Source organism: Pagrus major, chromosome 4 (assembly GCF_040436345.1).
Source record: "Pagrus major chromosome 4, Pma_NU_1.0".
NCBI classification, from domain to species: domain Eukaryota; kingdom Metazoa; phylum Chordata; class Actinopteri; order Spariformes; family Sparidae; genus Pagrus; species Pagrus major.
Window position 1 is genome coordinate 38571182 of NC_133218.1, and position 25871 is coordinate 38597052.

The 25871-nt window shown below is 44.9% G+C and overlaps 1 protein-coding gene across 2 annotated transcripts; it reads right to left on the reverse strand.

Annotated features, from left to right (window-relative positions):
• Positions 1-2141: 2141 nt before the first annotated feature.
• On the reverse strand, positions 2142-22629 carry LOC140995207 (nuclear receptor ROR-alpha A-like). 2 transcript variants are annotated; one of them, XM_073465173.1, is made up of 11 exons: positions 22472-22629; positions 11509-11594; positions 9497-9638; positions 8776-9038; positions 8476-8686; positions 6612-6733; positions 6345-6477; positions 5382-5489; positions 4867-4977; positions 4635-4747; positions 2142-3516 (listed from the first exon to the last, which is right to left on the reverse strand). In XM_073465173.1, exons 1-11 carry the CDS (start codon positions 22497-22499, stop codon positions 3349-3351), a joined length of 1485 nt encoding a protein of 494 aa, XP_073321274.1. In that variant the 5' UTR covers positions 22500-22629; the 3' UTR covers positions 2142-3348. The 2 variants fall into 2 exon arrangements, with proteins under 2 accessions (XP_073321274.1, XP_073321273.1); XM_073465172.1 differs by lacking the exon at positions 22472-22629 and adding an exon at positions 17011-17073 and having other exon boundaries at positions 3273-3516.
• Positions 22630-25871: the final 3242 nt, after the last annotated feature.

Genomic DNA, 25871 nt, shown 5'->3' on the forward strand with positions numbered 1-25871 from the left:
ATGCTCTCTGTAGCTAAACTAAATCTAAGGGAGAGCAGTGCATATCAAACCAGATATTATACATTATGATGCATATCAATCAACAGATAAAAAGTTTGATGCTCATCAGGCATCTATAGCAGTTTTTCCTGTGGCCTGTACAGACTTATCAATAAAGTTACTTACAGAACGAGGGCCGAACCAAAAAAGGTGGCATGGAGGGAGAAAAGAGTGTCATCAGCGTATGTGATCACGTGACGGGTCGAGACAAAATAGGAAAGTGATGACACAGCTCAAAATGAAAATCTGCACTGACATGCCACATTTCCAAAGTATACACAATAAACAGAGATAAAAAATACACTTATACATTATTGCTTGACATTCAGTTATGGCTGAAGTTTTCTTCATTATTTGCCAGAAATACAACTTTTTATTGAGCTTTTGACCTCAAGACTGTAGCAGGTGATAAAACATGATGGTGATGATGTAACTAATTATATTAATACAAATTGATTGACTATTAAAATATTAAGCTGATGTTTAAAGGTGAGACAGATGCTCATTCTGAGTAGAGGAACAGTAAACGACAGGATGTAATGAGTCACTGAGACGATGGAAAATTCTCCCAGCAGTCTGAAGTCCGAACTTTGAAAACGATTCGTATTTTATCACAGATCACACACACACGCACGCACACACACACACACACTGAAAGGTAGGCAGTAAATACGCTCACTGTAGTGCAACACATTAATATTCTCACCACTTCACCAAACTTGAGTCTGCATAGTTTCTCTTTCATGACGTAGTCTATATTGCTCTTAATACTGTTATTATTGAAGTATTGCTTTCATTAAGCTGGTTGAATCCTAAATGTAAATATACAAACATTTGTGTGGATGTGAGGTTTGAGCTGTTCTTTCTTTGTTTTGTTTCATTTCAAGAACTTTTAATCCGACGTTGAAAATAGTCCTGTTAATAAAATCACTGAGCAACTGTTTGAGGACATTTCTTTTTGAGCATTAAAGTATATATTTGTGAGGGTTTTTAAAGATATCTGTCGTCACAATGCTTGGAGCTGAGAGCTACAGACTGGAAGTCGGACATGAAGGTTTTATGGCGATAATAAAAATACAGACCAAAACAAGAATCATGTCACCGACTCTCAAAACTGATTCTGTTTTCTCTGCCGACAAATGTCACTTAAAAAATATGCCCAGAATTCAAAGGTAGCTCCAAAAACACAGGGGGCAGCAGATCACCAGAGTATCAGATAATTAGCTCATGGCTCAAAGTTAGCCTTGGAGCTAGTGGCCCTGGAGCTTGTCTGGGCCGACTTCTTATCAAATCAATGTGGATTTAAAAGGATTCAGACTGGATGAGTGGAGTAGATACTCTGACAGGAGAAAACAGCCTGCACTGTCCTGTCAAAGCCACCAGATGGTGCTACAGGTTCACTGCTTAACTAGAATGAGTTAGTCTATCTGTCTGATGCTGCTGTCTGCAGATGTTACCAGACGTAGCACAGAAGCATCAGACAGGCTGCTGGGAGGAGGAACGGCAGGAGGAGGAGGAATGAAATCATGGAGGATGAAATTATTTCTGTTAAACACAATAAAACCAACCAGAACTCATGAACGAAGACTCATATCTGCTACACTGTTATTACTGTTTGAGAAGCGACCAACCTGTTCAGTTTTAAAGAGTAGTAACATCAGCAGGAGGTCATTTTCACTGTTAATTGACATTTAAACTTTTAAGGAGAACTCTAAATACTACAGTTCCCATGAGCCTCAGCAGTCGGTGCTCTGGAGACGACCCCAACAGAGCCAATAAATCAAATCATATTGAAAAGGTTCTGAATGTTTTCATGAACAGTAAATATCACTATTTTGGATCAGCTGTGTGTTGAGTCACTTCTGCATTTTTACTTTATTCCTTCTTGTTTTGGGATCAGTTGTTCGTCTCAAACCACAGAGAGAAAAACTCATTTTCATATTCGAAATATCAACAAAATAACTAGAAAAGAGAAATAATGTGATCAACAAATCATCAGCAGCCACAAAGAGGGAAATCCATTTTCAAATCAGATGAGATCACGACTGCAGCCGTTACATTTCTGCTAATTAACTCAATCTGCCTGAGAAGAGACGTGAATATGATGTTTGGTGTCCAGTTTAATTATTGTAGACATTAAAGATCTGTGTTGACCTGAGTGATACACGAACAGACACCAAGAGAAGAACAACATTCTGCTCAGACGGACCAGCTGAACTCATTTAAACCTGAACCAGAAAAAACTTTACTGGTCGACTCAGCAGACGACAGAAACATCCTGATCAGCCAATGTTCCCATCTCCCCTGTTCCTGTAAATGTTCAGTGGTAAATTTAGGGTGCAATGAAACATGAAGTGATGATATTGGACTTCTTATCTTTACAAATCATTTAGAGATACAAATGTCAGCAGAACAAAACACCACCCAGATGTGCAGGTTTGTGCTCATTTCTGATTTCCCCCCTTTTCAGAATATTCTCATTACACCAGCTGCTGATAAACAAGAGCCAATCAAAGGCTGGACTGTGGATGTCCTGCGATGACTCAATAATCTCAACCTGTCTTAAACTTTAATGTACCTTCCAGTGGCTCAATCAAACCTCACAGACATTAATATTTGTTTACAAAGATACCAACATTTTCAGATTGAATTTTGGGAAATGTGTCTGTAAAATGATCTGGAGACATGGTGCAGCCATGAAAACATAAAGAAGATGATACAGAATCAAAAGGTGGAACATTTATATGGAAACCTACAGGTGAGGCGTTCACTGTCAGGGCTGCCTTATCAGAGCTGACGTTTGAGGGTGAAGAGGAGCAGCTACAGCTTGTTGCCCCGTCCAGTTTTATAAAACCCTGCTATGCTCGAAGTATAAACTGCTCCACAAAAGTCGTGTGAACTCTCAGCTTGGTGAGCTGTTCTGGGTGTTGAGAAACCTGCCACAGAAGCTCACCTGCTGACTGCTGGTGGTCACTACGTCACCAAGCCTCCAGATGAACCAGTTTGTCAAGGACATAAAAATGAATTGTGCTGCACCACACTCAGATATGAAACTTTCAGTGTGTGAATGCTGAAGGTTTCTTTTAAAGTCAGAGGTGAATCTGATCCTCGATCCTGAATACTAGACCGGAGACCATCGGACTCCTCACTGCATCCAGACCCAGAGAGGAGGTGAAGAAGGAGTTCAAATCTCTCCGTTTGTGTGGACTGTCCAGGAGAAGTGCAGAGACAGCATGAGTCATCGTCCGGTCCTCCGTGGCCACAGAAACCGGGCTCAGTACATCCGGATCCGGCAGCGTGGTCGACCTTTTAGTCGTCGTCGGTCTGCAGAGTCAGTTCGAGGTCGGCACCAAACAGCTCCTTATAAAGAGGAGGGAAGTGAGTCCCCACGATGTCGGGGTAAACGGCTCTGAACGCTGACAGCTTCTCTGTGTGCCGACCGCACAGTGAACGCAACGCTGACACCTTACATCTGAGCTGAGGAGACAAGGAGACGAGAGGAGAGGAGAGGAGGAGACAAGGAGACGAGGGGAGAGGAGAGGAGGAGACAAGGAGACGAGGGGAGAGGAGAGGAGGAGACAAGGAGACGAGGGGAGAGGAGAGGAGGAGACAAGGAGACGAGAGGAGAGGAGAGGAGAGGAGGAGACAAGGAGACGAGAGGAGAGGAGAGGAGAGGAGGAGACAAGGAGACGAGAGGAGAGGAGAGGAGGAGACAAGGAGACGAGGGGAGAGGAGAGGAGGAGACAAGGAGACGAGAGGAGAGGAGAGGAGGAGACAAGGAGACGAGAGGAGAGGAGAGGAGAGGAGGAGACAAGGAGACGAGAGGAGAGGAGAGGAGAGGAGGAGACAAGGAGACGAGAGGAGAGGAGAGGAGGAGACAAGGAGACGAGAGGAGAGGAGAGGAGAAGAGAGGAGAGGAGAGGAGAGGAGAGGAGAGGAGAGGAGAGGAGAGGAGAGGAGAGGAGAGGAGAGGAGAGGAGAGGAGGAGACAAGGAGACGAGAGGAGAGGAGGAGGGAGAATCAGTGGGAGGTGGGAGACGTGGACAGGACAGGGAGGAGTCAGGACAGAGAAGGAAGAGGAATAAGAGTTATTACACCAGTAAGAGGAAGTGATTTTACTGTCAGATGATACGTTAGAGTCGACTCTCCGGTCTCTTTAGGGTCAGGACACCAATGTAGGATCATAGTAACGTTTAAATTAGACTTAGTCTTAAAGGTTAATCCTGAACATTTCAGTATTTTGTTATCAAGCTGTTGGTTTCTATATGCTCATTGTGAACATTGTAGTGCAACAGTTTGCCACCAGAGGGCAGTGTGAGGCCATTTTCTAACTGCTTGTCTTCACCTTTGAGTTTAATATGTGAGCTCCACTGAACAGTGCAACAACAGAACAATGTGATCAGGTGTTAATGTTTCATTTTCATGTTTATGCACAGTTTATATTTGATTTATATCATTAGATTGACAAACATATAGTGGCTCTCTGTCCACACATGCCTGCAGCCAGACACTTCCTCCACAACTTACTGTTACTGTAGTGTGTGTGTGTGTGTGTGTGTGTGTGTGTGTGTGTGTGTGTGTGTGTGTGTGTGTACCTTGTGTAGCAGTCCGTCCTCTCTCTGGTTCTTCTGCAGGACGTGTTGCAGAGCCAGCTGAGTCTTCTGCTGCAGCTTCTCCACCTGCAGCTTCTCCTGAAGCCACGACCGGTCTGTACCACACACACACACACACACACACACACACACACACACACACACACACAATGAGCAAAGATGTCACTGGGGGATGAATAAATAAAGTTGGACACACCTGAGTGAAGAGACGTACCTGCAGAAAGCAGAACGAACGCTGAGAAGAGTGCCAGCTCGTCCTCGGACAGATGCAGAGAACACATGCTTTTAGCGAAGTCGAACACTGATGTGATCAAGTCATCACAACCTGGTCACACACACACACACACACAGACACACACACACACACACACACACAGAGAGGGGGAAATAATTTACTTTGGAGGATCTACAGACCAAATTGGAATATAATATTGATAATTATGTTTCCATTTGTGTTTAATCACCTAAAACTAACAGTCGTTGTGTTTTTGTAACCTTAGAGTCTTTTTATATCTACAGAGGGAGAGAGCAGAGTCCAGCATGTTTCTACAGTAGCCCAGAATGGACAAACCAAACACTGACTTGAGAGAGAGGGACTCGTGTTTTTAGCGGCCAGACTATAAACTATAATCTCCCACTACAAGAAGGAACAGCAGCTTCCTCCCTGTGAGACAGGCTGTGACAGTCATGAGGAACAAGCATCATGTGTTGTGAAGTTCCTCCTCTCACCTAACGCTCTGAAGACGTCCGGACCTGCAAACTTCCCGTCGAAGAAGACGGTGTTGTTCTGAGAGTCAAACATCCGACACATTCGGACGAAGACGACCTCCAGAGAGCCTGGCAGAGAAAAACAGAGACGCTGATGATTAATGTCTAATCCGATGATGTCACATCTAATGATCATTTAATGACTCACTGCTTAATATCTGATTCATTGATTAATCAGTCATTACTAACTGAGGAACTTTTTCAGACTAGATGATTTTCATATAGGAGCATAGGAGTGTCTGACTGAATACTTAAGACACATTTGGTATTATAGAGATTTAAAACATGTAAAACTGATTTTATTGTAATGAAGAACACAGAGAACATGATGTAAAATGTCGGAGGAGGACAGAAAACAACATACGAGACATGGAAGAGGAGTGTTTTAATGACTTTTTTAAACCGGTAACCAAATTTCCAGTTTGAATATTTAGAGAACGTCTCTGTGCTCCTGATTCATCTGACAGGGACTTTATAAGAACAGATAAGACGGTGGTTCTCAAAGTGGGGCCCAGGGACCCTCATGGGTCCTTGAGGGGGTTACAAAAGTTTGAGAACAGCTGGTTTAAGTTGTTGGCCACAACTTTTTATTGTCAATAAATCCTGTAAAGACACAGCTATTTTAATCCAAACCTTGATGTTTTCTAACTCTGACCAGGTGTTTTTTGTACCTGAACATAAGCAGAGCATCAGCACAGCGTTGTGACGAGAGAGAAATAGAAAATTCAGACTAAACAAAGGTGAAGTTGCAACATTAAGAAACGTTCAGTTTGAACTCCTCTGTGGTTTCGCAGCAGCGTACGGAGCTAACATGCTGTGATACACACAGGATGGTTTTTGATTTGATTTGTTGACAATCAGAAAAACACTGAATATCACCAGACTTTGACTGAAGCCCGTCAGACCCGTGTTGGTTCCTCTCACCAGCTTTCAGCAGCACGATCTGATCGTTTTGACACAGATCCATGAAGCCGTCGATGCGTTTGGCGAACTCCACCACGTACTGGATGGCCTCGGTGATCTTCACGGCACAGAGCTGCCACATCACCTCGCGAGGCTGCACAGAACAGAGCGGGAAGAAAACAAAATACGTGTAAGATAAAGGAAATGAAAACAGTGTGATAAATGTGAGGGCTCAAAGAGTCTAATAATGCCACAAAATCCTGGAAACGGTAGAGGCGGTGAACACACCTTGCTCTGGTAGCTCTCCACCTCGTCCTGCAGGAAGTTCTGCCAGCTCATCTGCTGCAGCTCCTCCCTCAGGTACTGACACGTCTCCAGGTGAGACTTTGAGATGATCTGGACCTGGTGATCTGCAACACAACACAAGACAGTGAGCTGGTGATCACTTCTGGATTCATCCACAGGTCAGGGGCATCACAATGTTTCTGTATTTCAGTCACAGATGTCTGCAGGATCAGTGATAATTATCTTCTCGCTCATTGCTTCTCTAAATCCGCTGAGTGCAGAAATATAGGAGGCCATCTTTCCATTCGAACCTTAAACACAGTCACAGATTCACTCAGTTCAGTGTGACAAAGGTTAGCTGGCTCCCAGCGCTGCCTCGACACTTCCTGTACACGCCGGCCTGCAGCCTGCTCACTGAAGAAGACCACAGGGAGCGCTCGAAGGCTCAACACACTTCATGTTCATGTTGCAGAGTCACACAGCAGGCTCAGAGCGTGTTAGCCTGTTAGCCTGTTAGCCTCTGGCAGAGTTTACAGACTCACTGCTGCAGTTTGGTTCATAGTCAGACGACTTCTTCTGCCTGTTAACGTTCACAACTGTTGAGTTTTGATTTAATTGACTCGAGGTAATTTCATTTCTACTACTGTCACAGTACGAGATGCACATGTTCATAGATTGTTACTTTAAAAATAATCAGCATCAACACTTTGACATTAACACTTCATGAGTTCAGAAGTTATTCGCCTGCAACACAAGATGTTGGAATATGAAGACTGAGCTGCGTTCAGACTGATTATCACAGCGAGGCTGCAGAAGCAACAGGATCTGTCAGGATGCTGGTGGACGACCTAAGCAGCACACATTTCTGCTAGATCATTTAATGTTAAATGTTTACCTCACGATCACTGTAATGGAGGATAAAATGTGTGATAACTTGTGTAAAATCCTTATGAGCCGCTTACACATCCTGACATAAGGATGTCTCAAAGTCAAAAACTCAAAACTGTGTGAAACAACAAAGTGTTTGTGAACGCAGCTCAGTGAGGAACGTACAGTAACTGTTGTAATGTTCAGCATCTGTTCCAGCATGAATGAATGTGAAATAACATCAGAGAGCTCCTGGATCAGAGGGAGGAGGTGCAGGTGGAGGTGGAGGTGGAGGAGTATTATGATATATGCTTTTGTGAAAGATAAAAAAATAAGTGAATAAAAAATCTCCAGGGAGAACACAGAGATGATTTCCCCCATCGAGTGCCCTGCCACGTCCCGCCCGGCCCTAATTAACAGCCGGCTAATTACCACACAGAGATTTTAATGAGCTCTGAAGATGAGTTTCACCCTCCTGCTATTTTAAAACACCTTTCTGCCTGTTTGCTCCACACTTCCCTCTCGTCTCTCCTTTCTTTTGTCTCTCCGACTCCTCTTTGTGGATTCTTATTCCTCCTCCTCCTCCTCCTCCTCTTCCTCCTCCTCCTCCTCCTCCTCCTCCTCCTCCTCCTCCTCCTCCTCCTCCTCCTCCTCCTCCTCCTCCTCCTCGTCTCTGCTTCACTTCTTTCAAGATGTTTCCTCATCTTCTCTGTTTGTTTTCCCTCCAGCTCTCTGCAGCCCGCTAACATATGGTATAAGTTTTATTCTTTTCTATTTCAGCAGACATGGATACAGACTTTGTATCCATTATGGAGGAACCACACCTGTGACCAGGCCTCCACCTGCCTCCACCTGCCTCCACCTGCAGATAGAAATGCTCCTCTGCAGAGGCAGCAGTGAGACGTCCTGCTGGAAAGAGACCGCGTCACCCTCACTTCCTGTTAACTCTTTGCTGTCTGCTTATCAATACAAGTATAAATCCACTTTTCCTCCATCTCACCGAGTTCAGCCATGGACACGGTGGGCGATGTGTCTCCGTTGCTGAAGGAGCAATATGGGAAGAAGTCGTTACTGGATCCGTAGTCGCACAGCGGCTCAGGTTTGATGCCGTTAATATCGAGGCCTGACTGGTCCGGTGATGGCTGGAAGTCCAGGTAGAACCCACCTCCTCCTCCTTCTCCTCCTCCTCCTCCTCCTCCTCCAGAGTCGGCCTGTTTGTGGAAGAGAACATTTGGTGATTTAATCAGTTTTAGGGTCTAGTTTCTGCTCCAACACCTTCGAAAAGTAAAAGACCACAGACCTTGGATGAAACCGATCCTCCCTCAGGTGAGTTCTGCTCCATGTAGCCTCCCAGCTCGTCCGGCAGCTCCGTCAGGCCTGTGGAGGAGAGGCAGTAGTGAGGGGACACCGGCTCAGACTCGGCCGGGCTCGGGCTGCTGAGGCTGGGGTGGGACGGGAGGACGGGACCCTGCTGCTGCTGCTGCTGCTGCTGGAGACGATGTTTCTGCACCTCCGCGTACAAACTGTCACGCTGCTTCTTGGACATGCGACCAAACTTTACAGCTATGTTCGAGTGAGAGGAGGAGAGAGGATTGTTAATTCAGCCAGACGGTGTGAATCATCATGTGAATGAGGGGAGATCATGACTGAACTGTCATTTATAGGTGAACTGTTCCTTTAACTTCTTTTTTGTCCACAATTATAACCAACACATAATCAAACATCATGTGTCTGCTGTGTCTCGCTCAAATTATTGATTTATAGCTTTCCTCAGTTGCTGTAATTTAATTTGGAATAAAATGAACTAAATAGATTTCACAGTCAGAAACAACCTGAAACATCGAACATAAAGACGTGAAGCTGAAGCTGATTGAGACGACAGAACAGTTGGTAAATCATTTTTCTTTCGATCTACTAATCAGTTAATCAATGAAATGTATCAATTAATTGATGATTTGTACCCGCATGAGTATGTTAAGTGTGTGTGTGTGTGTGTGTGTGTGTGTGTGTGTGTGTCTCACCGTCTCGGGACATGCCCACAGTCAGACATTTCTGCAGGCGGCAGTGTTGGCAGCGGTTGCGGCTCGTTCGGTCGATCAGACAGTTTTTCTGGCGAGGACACGAGTAGGCGGCGTTACTCTGCTGACTGCGCCTGAAGAAACCCTGAGAGACGAAGACACAGTCACACCTGAACACACCTGAGCTCATCACCAGGTCGGTCAGTCAGTCAGTCGGTCAGTCAGTCAGTCGGTCAGGATGTTTCCCTGATTCACTTTCCTGACTCAACATCTCCTGTGTCCATGATCCATCCTGCCACAGCTCCCATCAGCCCCTCTGTCTGTCCCTCTGTCTGTCCCTCTGTCTGTCTGTCCCTCTGTCTGTCTGTCCCTCTGTCTGTCTGTCTGTCCGTCCCTCTGTCTGTCTGTCTGTCTGTCTGTCTCTCTCTCTCTCTCTCTGTCTGTCTGTCTGTCTGTCTCTCCGTCTGTCTGTCTTTCTGTCTGTCTGTCTGTCCCTCTGTCTGTCTGTCTCTCTGTCTGTCTGTCTGTCTGTCTCTCTGTCTGTCCCTCTGTCTGTCTCTCTGTCTCTCTGTCTGTCCGTCTGTCTCTCTGTCTGTCCCTCTGTCTGTCTGTCTGTCTGTCTGTCTGTCTCTCTGTCTGTCTGTCTGTCTGTCTGTCTGTCTCTCTCTCTGTCTGTCTGTCTCTCTGTCTGTCTGTCCCTCTGTCTGTCCGTCTCTCATGTTTGTACATGTTAAATCTCCCTCTGCTGCTCGTTGAGCCTGCAGCAGCTGCAGCAGCTGTTCACACCAGTCTGTTTGGGGACCGGTTCTAACCAGGAGAAGGTTCTGTGCCAAACGCTTTTCACTGATGGTCCAAACTAAACATCAGATGTTCCCTTTTGTTCTGTTAATGAGACTCAGACAGTGGACGGATCACACGGATCAGCTTCAGAGGATAACGGGAAAAATCATGTTGTGATTTTTGTGTAAACGTGTGAGTTACTTCTCGCTTTTGTAAAGACACCTGAGCTCGGCCGTGGTTCAGGATCAATACTCATGGATAATGAACTATGTTGATGTCAATTCAGGTGATTTTATGGAGCACAGTTAAAATCAACAGGTGTTAACCAACGTTAAATAAGTGTAAAAGGTAGATTTAAAACTTTTTATTAACAATTTAGGAGATTTAAACACGCTTGTGAAAAGGTGTGTCATTAACTGGAGATTAAAGGTGGAGATAGATGCAGAAGATTGGACAGTGACACATTAACTGACATTAAAGAACTAGCAGCGATGAAGGCTGAGTGCTGCGTCGCCTCATGACGCCTGTGTCTCGGCCAAAAAGCTGCACTTGAACGCACCGCAAAGACCAAAGACCACAGCCAACTGTGTGAGAAGAAACACCTCGAGGAACCATCGGAGAATAGATCTGATAAAAAGTTGGAAAAGTAACTGGTGAAGAAAAGTAAGGAGAAACTGCACTGAATGGGGGAAATTTCGTGCACGGATTGGCTGAGCTGAACAGCCAATCAGAGTGATTTCTCTTACAGACGGGCTCAGCTGCTCAATCGCCCGAAAAGCTGCCGACAAGTCCTGACGGTGCGAGACACACCGCGAAGACCAGAGCCACAGAGACGACTGAAGACTAATAAGCTTTCTACAAGAAAAGATGCTAACTGTCTGTAGATCGCTGTGTGGATTTACTTCACATTAAAAGTATTTAACTGGTCTCACATTTCAGTTTTATTTTGAAGTAGGCTAGTCACAGGAAACACAATGTGGGCGGTCATGACAGAAAGTGAAGCTGCACAATGTCAAACAACAGCAGCGTGGCTCCTGGTGCGTTCATGGACCTGATTCAGAGGACAGTTCAGCTGTCCCGGTGGTGCCGTTGGTCCGTTCACCACCAGAAACAAAAGCAGACTAACGTGGACCTGACAGCACACTGAGAGGCTCTGAAGTGACGGAGCAACAGAGGAAACAGGAATAACTGAGAGCAGGAAGTGAGAGGATGACGAGGAGGGGGGCGGGGCTTACCTTACAGCCCTCACAGGTGATCACCCCGTAGTGGATCCCTGATGATTTATCTCCACAGATCTTACAGGGGATGATTTCAATCTGAGCTGCAGACAGACGGAGAGAACAAAGTGTCAGAATCACAAACATCTGTCAGCAGCAGGAGCAGGAGCAGGACCAGGAGCAGGACCAGGACCAGGACCAGGACCAGGACCAGGACCAAGACCAGGACCAGGACCAAGACCAGGACCAAGACCAGGACCAGGACCAAGACCAGGACCAGGACCAGGACCAGGCGATGAGGTTTAACACGACAGGAGCTTTATTCTCTATCAGCTGGTTCTGTTTAGTTAAAGACACATTTATTTCAACAAACTGAACTCCAGTCAAAAAACACCTTCCTCATTACATACACAGTCATCGATCTGTGATAAACTAAGCTCAGCTGATCGTATTGATCGATTTGTACTTTATCGATACAGCACCGCTCAAAACACAGTGACAAAGTGCTTTAGAGAAGTGAATAATGTATAAAAACTGAACACAGAGAACACAACGAGTACAACAGAATATAAAAACATGGGTTTTCAGAAGTGATTTAAAGGACTGAAGGGATCAGAGCTGCACCGGTTCTGTCAGCCTTTGTGTGTTAGACTGGACCTCTGAACGACAAGGCCCGAGGCCTCCTAGGATCTGAGGGAGCAGCACGGGACATGAGACAATAACAGAACCTGGAGAGTTGTTGTGTCTCCTAGTCCGAGTCAAAGTCCTGTCAGCAGGTGGGAGACGGATTAATCTTTATATTCATGAAGACCAGAAGAGTTTGGTGACTGGAACTGAACTGACTGACTGACTGACTGACTGACTGACTGACTGACTGACTGACTGTATTTATACACTCAGCAGTTTATAACAGTGTGACAGCACAGCTCTGAGCTGCTATATTTAGCAGCGGGAAGTTATGTAAGTGTGCAGCCACACATACACACACACATACACACACACACACACACACACACACACACACAACAAACAAGGTATAAAGGAGTGTTCAGCCGCTGAGTGAAGGAGGATCGTCTCCAGCTGTTTGTCTTTTGTGTTGGTGACAAACTGAACACTTGATGATGTTAAATTTAAACCAGCGTCACTTCAAGGCCACGTCCATTTTTAAATAATAGTCTCCAGCAGCTGTGTGTTCGTGTGCTGTGAACACTCTGCGTGTTCGACTTCTTCACAGCAGCTCGGTGTAAAAACATGTTTATTCAAGTTCACGGTTTGATTTCTCAAGTTTATTTTATTAGATCAGTAAATCAACTGAGCCCAGAGGCGAGGATCCGATTACACGACAACCAATCAGCTGTCAGATTCTCACTGCTAACACACAAATCAAGAAAATAGAATTAGTGCACATAAACCTGTTCACCTCTCTGTCCCTGTGTGCCTCCACGTCTCCCTCCCTCCCCAGAGGAGGATTGACCACCTGACCCAGTGAATCAAGATCTGCATGATCCTCTGTTGAACTCAGTCAACCACAGCAGGAGATTAACTCCAGCACTGTGTGTGTGTGTGTGTGTGTGTGTCCTCTCTCAACAAAGTACAAATACTTCATTACTGTCCTTCAGCAGATGTTTCAGGTATCTGTCCTGTACCTGAGTCTCTCTGAGACTTTCCCTCTCTACATCTGAACACAAACATCTGAACTTTCTCCTCCTCACAGCTTCAAACAGCCTCGTTACTTTAGTTTGATGCATTTGAGGTGAATTATGGATTATTGTATTTGGCGTCATCGCACGCCGCCTTCCCAACATCACCAGACTGATGTCGACCTATCAGAGCACATCACGCACGGCAGACGCAGCGAGACGAAACAAAGACGTAAAAGACGTGAACAGACAGAGAGGGAGGCTGAATGGGGAGAAGAAGTGTTAGTGTCTCGTATCTGCAGAGAGTTTCTTATTTTCTCTCTTTGTTGCTGCTCGGGACGCTTTACCAACCCAACATGTGGCTGTTTGACGTCCTGGGAATGAGACTCAACTATCAACTATCTTTGTGGTGTGTTCAGGAACAGCTGGGACAAATCCTACTGATTGATTGACTGATGTCCTTCAGAGGGAGACTTTTTACTCTGAGACTCTGAGTACATGTCAGAGCCTGTACTCTATTACTTTTACTGGAGTAAACAAGCTGAATCAGTACTTCTACTTTTACCAGAGTCTGGTTGTACACAAGTATCTGGACTTCTCCTGGAGGACAGACTGTGTGGACCGTTGACTCCTCTGATGGACAGAAGGTTGAATCAGCATTGTGATTTATCATCATGGAGAATTCAGAATGGTTATGTGACTTTACTTTTATAAATGTGTTTGGATCATGTGATGTCAGGTGACCTTCATCACGTCACCTTTGTCTTCATGGTAAAAAAGCAGGTCACAGGTAACGTGGTTAGATTCAGGCACCAGAACTCCTGGGTTAGGTTTATAAAATAGTTGTTCTGGTTTAAATAAGTGTGAAGGTTCAGATGTAAGTTAAAAATAAGTCCGAGTTGACTTCTGGTTTCACACGGGACACAAACAGTGGTCTCCCTGAGGACATCACCTGACGTTGTTGTCTCTGTGACATCCACCCATGAAGTGACGCACCATCTCTGCACAACAGAAGCCAGCAGGGACACATGGAAAGTGGAAGACGCATGGTGATAACACGTGAATGGACTTAAGACATTAGTGTCACGCTCTGCCACAACAGAGCAGTCAAATGGTTTAAAACAGCCTGAAGTCACAGAGAGGTTTCTCCTCTCACTCAGATACTGAAGTCATTCAGGGCAAATATAAAACTAGTAATTCACAAGTTATATGCAAACACCACACACGCAGGAACAACAGTGCAGATAAAAACAAACGAGAGGTTATCTCCTCGTGTTGCACGCTGCTGTCAGCTCCTCGCTGTGGTCTGCAGGGACCAGCTGACTGTTTCTGGCCGTTAGCATGTCGACGCTCAGCACACAGGATGCCCGCGGACCAGAACAGTGTTGACTGTGGTATTCTCACTTTCAAGAAGCGGCGGTTAGCGTGAGTACAACAGCAGTGTAGTGGGAACAAGAAGTTCTTCTGTGACCACAAAACACTTCCAGTTGTTTAGAAACTCACAACTGTTGTGAACTGAGAAGGAAATGATTCAGTGAGTCGGCTTTCAAAGGGACAGCGTAAAGTTAACTGTGTCCTGTCCTGTCCTGTCCTGTCCTGTCCTGCTCTGTCCTGTCCTGTCCTGCTCTGTTCTGTCCTGTTCTGTTGTGTTCTGTTCTGTTGTGTCCTGTCCTGTCCTGCCCTGCCCTGTCCTGTTCTGTTCTGTCCTGTTCTGTTGTGTCGTGTTCTGTCCTGTCCTGTCCTGTTCTGTTCTGTTCTGTCCTGTTCTGTCCTGTCCTGTCCTGTCCTGTTCTGTTGTGTTCTGTCCTGTTGTGTTCTGTCCTGTTGTGTTCTGTCCTGTCCTGTCCTGCTCTGTTCTGTTCTGTCCTGTTCTGTCCTGTCCTGTCCTGTCCTGTTCTGTTGTGTTCTGTCCTGTTGTGTTCTGTCCTGTTGTGTTCTGTCCTGTTGTGTTCTGTCCTGTCCTGTCCTGTCCTGTCCTGTTCTGCTCTGCCCTGCCCTGTTCTGTTCTGTCCTGTCCTGTCCTGTCCTGTCCTGTCCTGTCCTGCTCTGTTCTGTCCTGTCCTGCCCTGCCCTGCCCTGTCCTGTCCTGTCCTGCTCTGTACTGTTCTGTCCTGTCCTGTCCTGTCCTGTCCTGCCCTGCCCTGCCCTGTCCTGTCCTGTCCTGTCCTGTCCTGCTCTGTACTGTTCTGTTCTGTCCTGTCCTGTCCTGTCCTGTCCTGTCCTGTCCTGTCCTGTCCTGCTCTGTACTGTTCTGTTCTGTTCTGCTCTGCCCTGTTCTGTCCTGCTCTGTTCTGTCCTGTCCTGTCCTGTCCTGTCCTGTCCTGTCCTGTCCTGCTCTGTTCTGTCCTGTCCTGTCCTGTTCTGTCCTGTCCTGTCCTGCTCTGTACTGTTCTGTTCTGTCCTGTCCTGTCCTGTCCTGTCCTGTTCTGTCCTGTCCTGTCCTGTCCTGTTCTGTTCTGTTCTGTCCTGTCCTGCTCTGTACTGTTCTGTTCTGTTCTGTCCTGTCCTGTTCTGTCCTGCTCTGTCCTGTTCTGTCCTGTCCTGTTCTGTTGTGTCCTGTCCTGCTCTGTCCTGTCCTGTCCTGTTCTGTTCTGTTCTGTCCTGTCCTGTCCTGTTCTGTTCTGTCCTGTCCTGTCCTGTCCTGCTCTGTCCTGCTCTGTCCTGTCCTGTCCTGTCCTGTCCTGTCCTGGCTTCATCAGTCATATCTCTGTAGTAAAACGACGTGTCTGAACGTGAGTTATTATTCAGCTTTTGATTGTTGCACAAAAACAAACACCAGAAATGTAAATTAACGTTTTTGGAATTGGTCCCTTCGTCACTTTTGCATCATTATCTTTGAGTAACTGTCAAAAGACTCGGAGCTGATTGTCCTGGAGGCGAAACTAACACTTTCATGTTGTCGGCACCAAACATACAGAAAACAAATGAACCAACAACAGCGAGCAGGAAGAAGAGACCACATGTCTCCTGTCCAGAGGAGCTGTGTTTTTGTTTGACGGACAGTGAGAGACGAACTTCACAGGACAATATTCACAACTCGGATTTATTTGAAGAAAAACCCTTTTTGATTTTTTCAGTCAGTGGACACTTACAGACTGAAGGAACAGAAATGACTGAGGAAAGGACACAAATTAGGACTTTATGAGCGCTTCAAACATCATGAAGTCCATTCTGTATGCTGCTGAATCTCAGTGATTTATTCTTTGGTTCTTCTGGTTTCTGTTAAATGAACTGAACGACTGAACTGTGGAGAATCTGACAGAACATCAAGTTTCCATCAAGTGTAAAAGTAAATCCACAAATCAAATCAGAAACACATTATATTACTCTGTTGCTGCTTAAAGAAATATATTTTTGTACACTGCCGGTTAGCCTAGCTTAGCATAAAGACTGGAGTCAGTTATGTTATAACTTATTTTATACAAAAACTGAAATGTTAATCACTGTTTTGAGGGGACCCTGAAGTCAGCTGCTAACTTTATTGTTTACATGGATTTATTGTGTTTTTTGTGCTTTTATTCCAAATAAAACGAAATAAAATGTCAATAATTCGACTGAACTGATGATAAACATTAAAAAATAAGAAACACATGAACAATATCGAAGACTAGCTCAGCTTTGGCATTAGTAAAATAAAATAATAAACAAACTAAAATACCTCTCACATGCACCAAATGATGCAAACACACTACTGCAACCACACACACACACACACACACACACACACACACACACACACACACAGCTTCCTCTCTGCAGTAATTAGCTCTCGGAGTGTTAATCCCCTCTGAATTCTGCATTTCAACATCAAAGACGTCGTTCAGCGAAGCCACCGCCTGAAATTAGAGGCGATGTGAGAGCAGCAGATATTTATACTCACATCCAGCTGCAAACACAAACATCTGCTTTGTCTCCTTCAGCCGGCCTCGGGCTCTCTGCAGGAGCTCTGAGGCTTCTGAGGCTTCTTCTGTTCTTCAGAAACGGGTGAAATGACGGAGAAGAGGACGGAAAGTCTGTCTGATAACAGAACGACGAGGGAGGTCGACCTGGTGCTGAGTTGGTTTCAGGTCACATCCGGTAAAACAGTCAATGCATTTCTTTCTCATTATGAAGCCCTCGAGGTTTAAAGTGGAGTGAATGAACAGTGGAAATCAGGATCCGTATGATATTAATGTTCAATGAACAAACGAGCTCGCTCCTCCAGATCTAAATTTAATTATTTTATATCAACCACTAGTTTTATCTTTGTGAGCTGATCGTGAAGGAAACGCCCACAGTTTCAGATCCTAGTTTGACAACTTGACATTTCAAAACTTCTTCTCTTTCTCGCTGAGAGTCAAAGATATGATATAATGATACAATGATATAAGACATCACGTTTAACATTTCTGCATTTAAATGTCTAAGAACGACCTTCGATAAATATTTTGTTCAGTTGTTGTTCAAACACACAGAAATGTGTTTCCTAATCATGTTTTCATGACTGAATAATCACCTGAAACTGAGATGAAACTATATCTGTCCGCCGTGAATCTACAGGAGCCCAGAACAGACAAACCAAACGGGACGGGCTCTAGAGAGGGACGGCCACAGTGGTGGAGGGCGGGGTGAGGTGCTAACTCACTGCTTGATGCCACTTAATCCAACACACTGGACCTTTAATGAGGAAGACGATGCCCCAGGCCTTCCTCGTCCTTCCTCCTGCTTGAAATCGTCTTCTAAACGGGTGAACCTGAGAGGAAACAGTTGTAGTGACTCATCAGCTATCAGCCCATCAAACACACACAAAGCTTTCATGTTCGTCAGCTCAGCCGTCCCTCGTCTGCACAAACACTCGTCAGACAGCAGAGTGCGTCGAAGCCTTCGTGTTGGTGAATCAGAGGAGTGTTGGACCTGAGCATGACGCTCCCTCTGAGACTCTCTTCCTCTTCCTCATCTCCTCTCAGACAAACTCTTCAGTCTTCATTCTCTTTCTCTCCTTTTCGTCTTCGTCACTGAGTTTCAGTCAAACTGAGACGCATCCTACATGAACTGCTGCGGCTCGTTTGTCTTGAACGACTTGAAGCTTGTTTACAGACTATAAATGCTCAGCACACTGATGATGAGATGCCTTGCTCATGGGCCTGTGTGGTAGAAGACAAACATCTGCCTCGGCAGCGGCCTCCGTTCTTTAATCTGCTCGTCCAGCTTCCAGATAATCTCAGAGAGGATGTAATAACGGCAGACATATGGCGGCACGTTGAGAAACAGCAGCACGCTCACTGAGCCTGTCGGCAGACGAAGCAGCTGCTGGTTCAACAGACACAGTTGGTGGTTTGCTTAGTCACCTCACAGCAGCTCTGAGCAGTAATCTACAGATATATACGAGCATAACGAGACGAGGGCCAAAAACATTCAGCTGCAAACTCAACTTCTTCTGAACAAGAATAGTTTTTCAGATGAATGAACATATTCGTGCACTTTTCAGCTAAAGAACGACACGTCTGTTTATTTTTAAAACATATCATCTCAAATATAAAATCAGTGCATGAGAAGAGGAAAAGAAAGGCGGCTGTCACTGTAGCCTCCATGATTTCTCCCATTTAGATCAGTTCCTCCTTGTTTTTCTCCTCCGTCTCTTCACCAGAGACATTAACGACTTTTTATCAGAGAGATTCTCGATTAGAAGTGAGAATATAATATAAAAAACGCTGCTTTATCACAGCAACAGTCTTTTGGTTTCCCTTTTTGAATGTAGACTACTGCCACCTGGTGGTATTGAGAGGTATTTCCTCTCACGCAGGAGCAGAACGTGCGAGCTAGTCGGGCAGCGGCTGCAGTCTTTGCGGTGTGTTCAGGGGCAGGCTGAGACACAGGAGACGTGAGGCGACGCAGCAGTCTTGCGGTGTGTTCAGGGACTCATCAACACTAGCTGTTTGATGTCAGTTTTGTGTTCTGGTCCGACTGATTCTGAATCAGCTGATGAACTAAACAGAAGTTTCTGATGAGCCGGTTGCTGTTTCTCTGTCAGATTATAAAAACAGGTGATTCAGCTCACAGATCTCCACATCTTGTACCAGCTGCTCCGTCCTCTGCAGCACGTCTCACACTTTGTTCTCATCTCCACCATCTTTGTTCTGAAGTCTGAAGCAGGTTTAAAATCCTCTGGTCTGGCGATTTAAAACCATATTCTGCATCTAATGTAATTAAACTCAGAGCTGCATATGAACCTTACAGAGTTTCCCCCGTGGACGCCGGAGATGCTCGCTGTATAGATGCCGCTGTATAATGTGTAATTAGCAGTATAACGGCGCTACGTGAAGGCTAATGAGCTGGAAGAATTTCATGAGAGCCACCGCCGGTTACTGTGTTTACTCCAGAATGCTAAAGCTCGGGCAAAACAAGTCCCTGATGGATAAATTATGTGAAAAATAATAAAGTTTCTCTGGATCAAAGAGGGAGGAGAGACGAGGGCCGTTTAGCCACCGAGTCTCTGAAATATGTCAAGGTTTGGTTTGGAGATGAAAACCAGTCTCCATCCCTCCATCCTCCTCTCTTCTCCATCCTCCTCTCTTCTCTTCTCTTCTCTTCTCTTCTCTTCTCTTCTCTCCTCTCCTCTTCTCTTCTCTTCTCTTCTCTTCTCTTCTCTTCTCTTCAGTTGCAGATTAAGTTCTTGTAGGATTTTAGTTTCTCTCCTGACTTCTGTTCCTGTCTCACATTTCTGTTCATCTCAGATGAATCATTTCTTTGTCCTTTGGCTCACCAGCTTTATTTTTTTTAAGAGGAGATTTGATCCGAAGCTAAAATCTGAATATGAAGAGCAGAAGTTTAACGATGGTTCAGATCACATCTGGATGTAGTTTCTCTTTCAGTTTACAGACGACGCCTGCTGAGAAATCACTAACGTCACTGCTCGTCCACAGGGAAAATAAATCATCAGAGGTTCCTGTTGGTCCCGAGTCCTCACCGTGTGTAATATCAATATTTCACTGATATTTTAAAGGTGCAACACGTAAGAATTGCCCAGCTGTCAAATTCATACTAAAAACAGACAGAGGGAAGCATATCAACAGAGGAATCACTAACTGCTGCTCACTGTCACTGCCGTTAGCTAGTTAGCTTGATTAGCCGTGCATCTAGCGATCTGAACTAGAAGCGCAGAGCACCAGGGGAGTGTTGGTGTTCGGGTTAGTCCCAGTCTAAAGCACATGAGCTTCAGACTGGGACAAGCACGCTCCTGAAGTTAGCATGCTAACTTAACATCAGCATAAGACATCTGTTCAACACAATACATACACTTCTAAACTGTTATCTCTTTACATTATTATTGTTGATTGTATTATTGTTATTTTTTTATGTTTTCAACTAAAACTCTTACATATTGCACCTTTAATCGTCTGATATAATGAGCTTTAGTAGCTGCTGAGGTGATGCAGCTGGTGAGTGACGGGTGATGGACAGCACGCCGCCTGCAGTCCGACCTTTAGCTCCTCCTCCCTGGCTGACCACTCGCCTGTCTCCTCCTGCTCAGGTCGGGAGGTCTGCGTCACCTCTGAAACCCCCAATTTGTCCCTCATCTTCACCTCCGTCTGTCTCCACTGTCTCCCTACTTTATGATCAGTAATGGGAACCAATCAGAACTCAGCTCGTGCGGTCACGTGATGAGCAGAGAGGAGACGGATGCAGCAGCTCCTCGAGAGAATAAAATAAAAAGTTGGACTGATGCTCGTCATTTTCAACCGTTTCTTCATGTGTCTCAGGCTGAGGTAAAAGTGATGTCACCAGTGATGTCACCAGTGATGTCACCGGCCCGACGGCCCCCCCCTCACAGAGAACAGTTAAATAATCTCCTGGCTGTTGTAATCCTGTGACATAACAGGCTGGCTGAACGCCTCCTGTAGCGTTTTCTCACAGACTGGATCTGGACCAGACAGATTTAACACACACACACACACACACACACACACACACACTGGTCTAAGCCTGGAAAACACAGGTTTGATGAGAACAGTCTGAATGAACGAGAAGTTTCTTCCTGAAGGAGAAACACTGACTCTTCGTCTAAAAGAATGAGTAGCGTTAAAGTGAAGTGCATTATGGGTAACTATTAAACTCACACAGACTGAGGTTGGTGTGAACTAACACTCACAGCGAGCCTCCTTAGTGACAGATCATCTGGGGTATTAATTATCGGTGATGTTGTTATTTTTACAAACCAACAACATCTCAGACAATAATTTTCTACATCCCATCCTCTAAATGTGTCCGTGTTGGTGAGTGTGTTTACCTGGATTAACAGCTAATCCAGGTAAACACCTGAATATGCTATCTGGAGAACAGAAACTGGGATTTTGTGGAGTGTAAACATCTGATCCAGTCGTCTGATTACCTTCTGGCGTGTGGGCAACTTTTATTTACTCAAATTGCTTAATTACATTTACCACGAGCAAATCTGAAAACCACATCCTCATCATACCTGTTTCACATCCTCCTCCTACACACACACACACACACACACACACACCTCATCTCCTGCTCCATATTCTCTCATATCACATTCCTGTACAGTGAAATAATTTGACCGACAATTCCCAAAAGTATTGACCCGATCAGTGGAGGTGACGTGTCTCCAGGCTCCACAGTGAGCAGACGAACAACCAAACACTCACAAGTTCTCACGTAGTAACAGCACAGGGTGGAAACACTCTGGTACAAGCAAAAGTCCTGCTTTCAAAATGTAACTGAGTAAAAGTACAAAAGTATTAGCTTCAAAATGTACTCAAAGTACTCATCATGCAGAATGATCCCTTTCAGAATAAAATACATATGATGTTACTGGGTTATAATTAATGATGCATTAATGTGTCAATCACTTTAATTATGCAGCTGGTACATTGAACTTTTTTATAAATATATTGCTGTGTCACTGTATCTATATTAACACATTTTAACTCATGCTGTCAAATAAATGTGGAATAAAAAGTCAAATATTGTTTTTCTAAACGAAGAAGACTTTAAGTGTAAAGCAGCATGTTACAAATACACAAGTGAAGTGCAGTACTTGAGTAAATGTACTTAGTTACTTTCCAACGCTGCTAAAACGAGTTCTTCAACAAACCAGTCAGCTGCAGTCAGCAGTGGACAGTTTAATGAGAACACACCGACTGTGTGTTACTTCAGTGCACATCAGCTGTTCAGAGACGACAGACCACAAACCAACGACAGAGTGGAGCATCTTCTCAGACAGAACCATCTTTGACAGAACTCAGCACAGAAACAAAACTTCAGTCACAAAGTGAGACGGGTCAGATGACAGCTGCACACACACACACACACACAACAACGAGTGTCTGTGCTCTTACCTTTCATGGCAGAAATCACAAAATACATATTTATAATCCAAACTCATGGAGGAAACAGAACCAGCAACAGAACCAGCAACAGAACCAGCAGGACCCTCTGAGTGTGTGTGTGTGTGTGTGTGTGTGTGTGATCAGCAGCAGCTCTCTCTCAGCTCTGTCATCCTCTGCTGCTCTCTGCACCACATGAGGGTCCATGTGACTGTGATGTCATCAGGCTGCCCCGCCCTCCACAGGCCTGCCTCTCTGACTGACACGGAGGTCAGCCAATGAGAGGAGAGGAGAGGGAAGCCTGAGCTCTGATGGGCTGTGTGTGTGTGTGTGTGTGTGTGTGTGTGTGTGTGTGTGTGTGTGTGTGTGTGTGTGTAGTTTAAAATATATTCATATTTTGAGATGATAAAACTGACACCACTATTTTTATCCCATTTTTGTGTTTGTGCCATTTTTAATCGTCTGAGCTCAACATCACTCTGTAACTTTGTTTGTTAAAATCATTGTTGTGTTTAATATGTTATTAATTACTCTCACGTCTCCACAACATGTGAAGCTGTCGCCACCAGCTGACTCACATCAACAATCAGGAGAGAATCCCGACAGGAAGTCGCTGGTCGCAATCAAGAAACAGTCCGGCACACGAGCCGTGAAACAGTGATGCTGCTGGTTTTACTCTTCAGTCTTAGTCCAGACGAAACCTTCAGGATGAAACATGTTAATCAGTGAGCTTCAGAGCCAGGCTAGCTGTTCCAGCTGTTTCTGGTCTTTATGCTAAGCTAACATACCGACAGGTGATGCTGATGTGCAGCCAGCATCAGTTACTGATGCAGATAGAGATTTACATTTTTAGGTGAATCTTTTTTTCCTCATTTGCATCTTTTATATCTTCCTAGAAATGAATCAACCAGTGAGCAGGTCACCCACAGTGACGTCCTCCTTCAGCTGTACGTAGGCACAGCGCTGCTTTGAGCTAAATGTCAGGATACTTATACGAGTTTACAATATTTTGTAAATGTCTGTAAATGTTTTTTTTCTACTTAAGAATATTTCTCAATCTCATGTTGCTGGAAAACATGTAAAACCTAACGAACAGAGGCGTGCTGCTGTCGGTGTCACTGCTTTGTTGTTGTTGTTTGTATGGTCACATCATAATACAAACTCACAGCGTGTTTGTGCGACATCCTTTCGTCACTGCGGTTAACACAACAAACAGTTCGGAGAAAGAAGAGGAAGACATGAAAAGGAAGGAAGAAGGTGTGATGCAGAGAACAGAGCGATGGTTATTCACTCTCAGAGGAAAAGAGGAAACCAGAGAGGAAGATAACAGAAAAACGCAGCTTCAGAAGAAACCTGCCCACCATCACATCCATCTATTCATCCTCCCACAGCACAAATGTCAAGATATCCATCAATGACTAACTCAAGGACTGATCATCAGCTTCACCAGAGCAAACTACACAATGATTAAAGATCCTCTACATATTAGACCCTGAAGTACAACCTGTGGATGCTCACGTCCTCAGCCGACAGGAGGAAGTCGACCCAACACAGGAAAAAAGAAAAGTTGTGTACTTTCTGACCAAACATTGTTGGTTTTAGTGCCAAACCCGACACAAGTGTCTGTCAGGACATGTGCAGATTTGTCTGTTGTCTGCTGTTTCACTCGAGCTGCCCGACACAGCATCCACACCTCGACGTGGCTTTTAGTTCATTTTGGTTAAGATCCAGTAAAATCAGAATTAACAAGGGAGTCTTCTTGCGTCGGCCTCTGGCTCGTACGAGACTTCCTGAAGCCAATCAAACGTCAGACGCAGCCCGAAGATGTGATTTGGTGAAATGAAGCCCGACCGTCTGCATTACAGCAGATCTGGTCACATTTTAATGGATTCATATCAAATAAAAAACAGCCAATCACATTCAGACTCCTTCTTTACTGACAGCCAGCCTCCAAATGTGAAAACACTGGGCACAGCTGTGATTGTGACAGCTCCGACAGTAACGATCAACACAATACACAAATACACAAAACTGTTAATCATCATGAGCAACAAGCAGCCGTCAACAGAGCGACACGTCTTCTCTCTAACTGATCCATAGTTAAAGTTTATAAAGGAAGCTGTTTTCTACCAGAACATTTGTATCATGAAGATTGTGGAGAATAATTTAATTTAATTGAATTGAATCAGCTATAAGCTAACATCCTTTGGAGAGGCTGATCCCAGCTGACACTGTAAGACAGGAGGACAGACGACCTATTTTAATGTGTTAAATAAACATTGAATCAATATTTTGAGGTCCACGGTTGAATTTTGAATCTCATTCCCAACTCATCAAATACTGACGACTTGTGATTGTAGGTCGGGTCGGTCATCATCCCAGACAACAGATCTGATGAGATGGGAATGAGATTCAAAAATATTGAGGGTCAAACAGAGCCGACCAGCTCTGGAGGAGAGAGTCGGTGCAGATCCAGACCTCCCGGAGGAATAAACACCTGGAGTCACATCAGATTCTGTTCTGATCCGACGGGAGGAGAGCTCAGAGATGACTTTGTAACTTCTGGGATTAAAAAGTGGATTTATCTTCACTCCTGTTCATCAACCTGACGGGTTGACTGTCGTTCACAGACGAGGTGTTTTAAAGTTTTCTTCACGTTACGTTTCGTCCCGTTCTCAGACGTCCTTCCTCTCTGACTCTCTCCTGAAGTACAGCGACAGACGACCAGATGAAACGCAGCGTTGGCTTGATCGTTGGAAACATCTGTGATGATGTCAGAACACAACTCAACAACGTGTCGAACAATGGATGAGCTGATTTAGACATTTTTATGCAGAAATCTTAAATGTCTTTCAGGATTAAAACTTCAGACTTCTGAATAACTTCAGTTGACCTGCTGTATCACCCCTCCTTTTTAACAACGTGGTATTTAAGTGCCCTTGAGCAATGCTTCTGCTCCCTTGTTGTTTCAGTGTAGAAAAACAGAAAACTTCCTCAAAAACAAATATAGTTACGTAACAGAAATACTGAAGTGCAGCTCGAGCTCACAGGGCACTTCTACCAACATCCCACTCTGCTTCATAAAACAAATCCCGCCTGAGCCGCGGAGCATCATTGAAAATGATTAAGCTGCCTGAAAACAGCCGGCAGAGTAAATCTCAGTGTGTTGAAGACGTGAGGGCTGCAGGCGAGAGCGACTCCTGCCAGCAGAGAGAGGAAACTAAGGAGCAGCAGGAGCTTCATTCTTCCTCTAAATTGGCAGAACAGGGGGACGATTTACGCTTCGAAAGGCTCGTCGGCTGGCGGCGGAGCTCTCCGCCTCCCCTCATCACACCCAGTCAATAGACTCACAGCAGCACGTTACGAGTTGTTTGGAAAATGCCTCCACAGCGCCTGAAGCGTCAGTGTTTCT

Bases quoted from the DNA above. Each gene is read 5' to 3' on its own strand.
- LOC140995207 (XM_073465173.1), bottom strand. From the start codon at position 22,499: ATGTATTTTGTGATTTCTGCCATGAAAG. The intron at 9,639-11,508 runs GTAAGCCCCGCC...TTCGTCTCTCAG, and splicing joins TCACCTGTGAGGGCTGTAAG to GGTTTCTTCAGGCGCAGTCA. The intron at 4,748-4,866 runs GTACGTCTCTTC...TGTGTGGTACAG, and splicing joins GTTCGTTCTGCTTTCTGCAG to ACCGGTCGTGGCTTCAGGAG.